The following is a 6,092-nucleotide window of genomic DNA, read 5'->3' as shown; positions in this document are numbered from 1 at the left end:
TCAAGTGTTCTGCTACACTTAAACCATCCTTGTACTTCACATTGATGAGCTCTTTGATCAAGAAGGCTTTCTTGGCTGGGGTCTTCTTCTCGAACAAGGACTCAAGCTTCGTCCAAAACTCGCGAGCATTGGTTTCATTAGACACATGGTGAAAAACACTATCATCCACCCATTGTCTAATTGTGCCAATAGCCTTGCGATTCATCTTCTTCCACTCGGCATCGGACATGCTCTCGGGCTTAGCGGCATCTCCTTCAATTGGCTCATGCAAATCCTTGCAATAGAGAATGTCCTCCATCATTGGCTTCCATATTACCCAATTGGAGTTGGTGAGTTTGATCATAGTGCCACTTCCTTCCATCTCGTAGTACGAGCCAACCGGGCTCTGATACCACTTGTTAGGAATGTCGGTACTACAAGATAGAGAATGCACAAGGTAAAGTAGAAAATGGACGCCAAGAATTTATGTGGTTCGGCAATTTATGCCTACGTCCACCAAACAAGGAATCTTCACTATATGAAAAAGATGAATACAACAAGAGTAGTCTTACCAAGCCAAAGACAAGGCTTGATGGATACAAGAAAGTATAACACACACTTTCTATCACTCTAAACTTCACTCACACAATGTGTAGTGGAACACTCTCACTCTCACTCTTGGAGTGGAACTCTAGCTTTGGACTTGATCCTTTGCTACTCACTCTCTTAGTTCTCTATTGGTTACATCACACCCATATTTATAGGTGAGGGCTTGACATTCTACTAGTTTCTAGTTCCTTCTTCAAACCTCTAGTATAGAAAAATCTAGACTAGCCACATACTTGTAGCTTCTAGATCTTTCCATTTGCAACCAAGGAAGCTAGTACTCTCTAGCTTCTTCCATCAACTTAATAACATGCTAGAATTGTCTAGCAAGCTCCAGCCTCATCTCTTGCTTACTAGAATAATCTAGAACATTGATCATGGGCTGGACCATATACCAACACATGAAACGAACCACCACGGCCGCGGGAAGCACCACGACCACCATGCACAACAGCAAAAGCAAACGTGCCGACATGAAAGGGAAGAAAGAAAGCGTTGTGACGTTGTTCTGCACTCAAGAGTAAAGCTTCCAGGGCATTTTAGGTGATGAGAGTATCACGGGCTTGTGCGGAAGCAATGGTGGTCTCATACTGAGGACCTACCTTGCTCATAATAATGGCAACTAAATCAGATTCAAAAAAGGGGGCCCTAGAGACAGCAAGATTGTCAACAATCACATTAACTTGGTCGAGATAATCAACAATAGAGAGATCACCACGAGATGTATTCATTGATTTAGTACGCATTTGAATAATACGATTCTGAGATGTAGAAGCATATCATTCTTGAAGAGACGACCAAGCAGAGGCCGAATCAATTTTGTTGACGATTGTAGCAAGAACCTTGGGAATAAGAGAACTAGTAATCCAGGAGAGAATCATATGATCAGTTTATATCCATTCACCATACAATGGATTGACTTTGTCGATGATTTTACCATTGGCATCAAGAAGAAACGCAATAGGGCAGGGAGATTTGCCAGTAACATAGGACAACAAATTGCAGTTGCGCATCAATGGAAGAAACTGGGCACACCATAGGGGTAGTTGTTGTAGTTAAGCTTGATTGTGAGAAAGTTCGTGACAGAAGGAGCGGCAGCAGAGGAAGAAGACGTCATAGCTGTAGAAAGAAAAAAAAAATTTAATTTGAACCCTTGTCGTTAGACACTGACGCTTGATACCATGAAAGCAATCCGTATGAAAGAGGAATACAGAAAACATAATATAAAATTAGAACTAGACTAGAACTAGGAGTAGAACTTGGACTTGGATTAATCTTCAGTATTAGGCGTGTCCATATTGGAATGTGATTGTTCTGCAACAATTGGAATCAGACTTGGTTTATCTAAACTAATTTAAACTATGAGAAGAATAAGAACTCTGTGTGTAGGGGACCCTATCATATGTAGCCAACATGCACAATACTTTTTCTTTTCTTTTTTTGTTAATTAAACTTGGAAGTTTTTGTGATTTGCTAGCCACTTACTGGAGGTGGGGTGCCTAGTACTCTTTAGAATGAAAAGAAGTAAATTAAATTCGTGGGGCTCGTAAATTTTTGACCCTTTCTTTCATGCATGAAAAACCTTGTTACCATAATACCATTGAGGGTTGAAGGAGTGAAAACCGAAAACACCACCAAAAAAAGAGAAAGGAAAACCCTAAGCTTCTAATGCTTTTAGATCAACAAGTATTTCACAAGATTTCTTTCTCGTAACGTTTTTTTTTTTATGAACAAACGTTCGTAACGTTTTAATTTCATCACATACTCAGGCATACGTTGAGAACTTTAGCGTCCTCAATGACAATGAAGCCTGGCTGGCTACATGACATAAATTTGTATAGACTGGAAATTTGTTTTGAATACCTCTATATTCACTATTTGCACCTCACTATATATGTGGGGTCGACCAGACTAGGTCGACTACAAGGATTAAAGAGAAAGAGAAAGTTTAGTGCTAATTTCCTGTTTAACTCTTTGCCCAGTTCCATAAAGTTCTTCACCAACCATACGATGTCTGGAAATAATCTTCGTTTCCTCATAATTCTCAACACTTTGACTCAGACACAACTCCAGTTGTGGCATCCACCCTTTGTACTTCGAGCTTTTTTCTTCATTTAACTGTAACGAAATTCAGGTAGTAATTAAGATGAATAAGAAATAACTTGTATGGAAAAAAAAATTAAAAAGTATATGTCAATAGACTAATCTGCAGGCTGTAAAGCATACCTCAAACCCAAATGGCGGCTCGAATTCAGTTTTGTAGCAACTGGAATTGGTGATAGAATTGTGGGAGTTTGATGGAAACTGCCTTATGTTTCTGCTCTCTCCAAGGTTCCAGTTTGGTGGCCTTATATTGTGGGATTCCCTTATCAACCTCGGTGTGGTGTGCATATGATGCATTAGATGGTCAGATTGGGAGCCATTACAATCATCTGACCAACTGATTTTGGCAGCAGGTATTCTTTTAGCCCTCCATTGTTGTTGGTTAATCGTTTCAGATGGAGGCCACCTCTTGTCCTCCAGAAGCCGGCTAGGGTTTATTGGTACAGTTCGCAAGATTGTATCCATAGATTTGTTGGAGTTGTTGCCTTGTACAAGTTCTTCGTTTAGTAAAGAACTTGACCTAATTATAACAACAATAGAAGCGTGATGTTAGTGCCTATGGCTAGATCAAAGAAAAGAATAGTTACACTACAAGAATACATACATCACTACGACATGAGGTGGCTAAAGTCACTATCAATGCCTAATGATCGTTACCGGGCATGTTTATTATAAGTAGCTAACGTACGGCTTTAGCTACCTCATTTTGTGCCAACAATGTCAGTGACAATTGATGTTGATTTCTTGTAGTGTTGGTGTGTAGTGTATATATACCTTGAGACAGCTTTAAAATCTGGCTGTGGTTGGCTCTGACAGTCGTGTGGACTTGTTGTTACAACAATGCTACCGTTGTCCATTCCAAAATATACATGTCGACAAGGCTGGTTGATTGTTTGGTGCACCTTGCAAGATATGTTATCCCTTCCACGCTTGGATTCGTGTTTTTCAGATAATACTGCATAAAAAATAGGATTTGCATGGATGAATAATTTGTTTCACTTTCCTTTCCGTGAACAATACTTATCACATATGAACATAATGACTTGGTATAAAGGACAATTTCCTGAAGTTTTTGTTCGATAATTTGGACAGTTATTTAAGATATTATTACATAAAAGTTGTTAAATAACATAATCTAGCTAATGTTATACCAAACAGCTCAAAGATGATATCAGATCAAACTTTACCTTGGCCATTCCCGTCAAGCTTCTTACTTCTATACATCTGACAATTGGAAAATGCATGATTGGGAGGAATTAGATTGGAAAAAAAGAGAAAATTAATTCTTTCAGAATCTGATTTAATTATAAGGATACGATTATTTTGACAAAATAATTATTTCCGAACCTGCAAGTGACTCTTTACATGAGAAATGCTAAGTCCTCTCACATTCATTAGCTGAAGAATTAACTTGGGAGTTGCTCCTGCATTGGTAAGAAAAGAACAGAAACATTATTATAATGTAAAGAGGACGTAATTAAAACAAGTAATAACAATACTGTAACTTGATCTTAATGTTCCCATATAGTACATGGTATTTATTTTTAAGTTTTAAAAACAATTTCAAGTTCAAATCCCTCCTCTCGATGAAAATCTATCTACTTATAAACCTTAAATACTATTGATCAAGAGCGCATATTTAGGGCAAGAAAGTACTGTTCATCTATATGTAAAAGGATGTACATATATATATATATATGTATGCATGTATGTATGTATCTAGCTAGAAACTTACTATCTTGGCCACCCAGTCGTTCAACAGCATGCACAAAAGAAAGATGGAGTTGAGGAGTCCACCGTAGACGAGGCATTTTTGATCTCACATATTGCCTAACTTTAACCCTCCGCCTTTCATTTCCTTCACTATCATTATATGCAGCATTATTCCCTTGGCCTCTTTCTTCATTGTCACTACTTGCTTCTTCATTCAAATCGAAGGATGAGCATTTCTGGGATGATCCCACTGATCCGTTTTCTACTTGTTCCTCGCTGATCTCGTTACTCTTCTCAGCTTCCTGATTACCAAATTCTAGCTCATCCATTATTGCTATCTAGCTGCTTAGTTCCCTAGAATGATTAGTTTCCCCTTTATCAGCTAGGTCCGTGAGTTGCTGAAAATTAACACCACCAACCAGGAGTTAAATTACAGTGGATTTCACAAGAAAAGAAAAGGGAAACTATTGTTAATTGGTAGTTTAGCAGTATTTTTTACTGCCACAGTGAGATACAACTACTGATATATTCCCAACTCTTCTGGTTATACCATATGTTGCCATCTTGCAAACTTATTTGGTAAGATGGGAATAGAGAAAATAACGTTTTTCAAGCATAACCTAAACAGCAACGTACCCTGAGTGGTGGACATGATTAAGAAAATAAAGATGGAAGTTATTAGTAATCATCAACATGTTGACATGAGTTCAGCTATTATCTGCCCATCTGGAATCAAATAACAGACAAGAAAGAAATTAAAGCTTTACCTCTTAATTATGTTCTAATATTTAATGAATCCCCCATTTCATAATATCCATACAAAAAATGGGGTTTTATTATGATTAATCCTTGGGTGATAGAGACAGAGAGAGATCTTAAATGCTAGCAGTAGATCGAAAATCATATTTTACCGGAAAAGAATGTTTCTTGCAAATAATGATCCTATGGAGGTATAGTATATATCTATCCAGTGAAAATAAGCTGATGACAATCAACTTGTGCAATTAATTAAAGGTTAGTTCTCAAAGAAAACATGCTGTTTATCATCCTCATAAACTAGGGATCGAGAGACTATGATCGAAAGAAGAAAAATAAGAGAATAATAGAGACAAATGAATCACGAATCGCAATCAATTAATGTCTTCTTGAGTGACTATACCTATCAATATATCAGTACTTTGAAAAATTTGGAATCGAAGAGAATTTAAAGGAGAAAGCAATCAAGTATACTAGGTTAAGTAAGGAGTACTTTGTAAATCACTTTCTTTCCCCCAAAATATGAACACCATATTGATGGTGAGAGTATTACTTACCTCAATCCTTCTTCCAAGTACTCAAACATTTTCCTATAACCGATACCTATATGCCGTGAGGGAGGGGATCGAAAGAGATGCAAAAGTGTTTCTTAGTTGCTTCTGAGAAGTTTTTGTTTGGTTCCAAAGAATCCAAACCATGGAATTAAAGTCATCCAAACGTAGATATTCCAAGACTTTCATGGCATAAGAAAGTTAATACCTAATACTCACATTATGGATACAGATCATGCATGTGCTGCAACTTCCGTGGAATATTGTTGGAAATCATGTGAGCCCTCTTCTACCCTTTTCTTTTTTGCCTCTCGATCTCCTTTTTCCAGTTTTCACACTTGTGTCCTTTTAATATCCCTCTCTCTCCGAGCTGTGTGTTTGTGT

The 6,092-nt window shown here is 37.6% G+C and overlaps 1 protein-coding gene across 4 annotated transcripts; it reads right to left on the bottom strand.

The window, feature by feature from the left end:
* Positions 1 to 2,284: 2,284 nt before the first annotated feature.
* LOC103434890 (uncharacterized) lies at positions 2,285 to 6,092 on the bottom strand. Of its 4 annotated transcripts, XM_029103147.2 has the most exons (8): positions 5,928 to 5,976; positions 5,038 to 5,127; positions 4,424 to 4,799; positions 4,036 to 4,112; positions 3,876 to 3,912; positions 3,463 to 3,643; positions 2,812 to 3,208; positions 2,285 to 2,703 (listed from the first exon to the last, which is right to left on the bottom strand). In XM_029103147.2, the coding sequence occupies exons 3-8, from the start codon at positions 4,728 to 4,730 to the stop codon at positions 2,515 to 2,517; spliced, it is 1,188 nt and encodes a 395-aa protein (XP_028958980.1). In that variant the 5' UTR covers positions 4,731 to 4,799; positions 5,038 to 5,127; positions 5,928 to 5,976; the 3' UTR covers positions 2,285 to 2,514. The 4 variants fall into 4 exon arrangements, with proteins under 4 accessions (XP_028958980.1, XP_008371480.2, XP_017187623.2 ...); XM_008373258.4 differs by lacking the exon at positions 5,038 to 5,127 and having other exon boundaries at positions 5,928 to 6,092; XM_017332134.3 differs by lacking the exon at positions 5,038 to 5,127 and having other exon boundaries at positions 5,917 to 6,053.

The sequence above is a fragment of the Malus domestica genome, chromosome 05, assembly GCF_042453785.1.
Source record: "Malus domestica chromosome 05, GDT2T_hap1".
NCBI classification, from domain to species: Eukaryota; Viridiplantae; Streptophyta; class Magnoliopsida; order Rosales; family Rosaceae; genus Malus; species Malus domestica.
Note: the sequence above shows the minus strand (reverse complement) of the source record. Positions and strands in the feature narration are given on the sequence as shown.

Bases quoted from the DNA above. Each gene is read 5' to 3' on its own strand.
- LOC103434890 (XM_008373258.4), bottom strand. From the start codon at position 4,730: ATGGATGAGCTAGAATTTGGTAATCAGGAAGCTGAGAAGAGTAACGAG. The intron at 3,644-3,875 runs GTAAAGTTTGAT...TTTTTTATGCAG, and splicing joins GCTTGACGGGAATGGCCAAG to TATTATCTGAAAAACACGAA. The intron at 2,704-2,811 runs GTATGCTTTACA...ATTTCGTTACAG, and splicing joins AGCCGCCATTTGGGTTTGAG to TTAAATGAAGAAAAAAGCTC.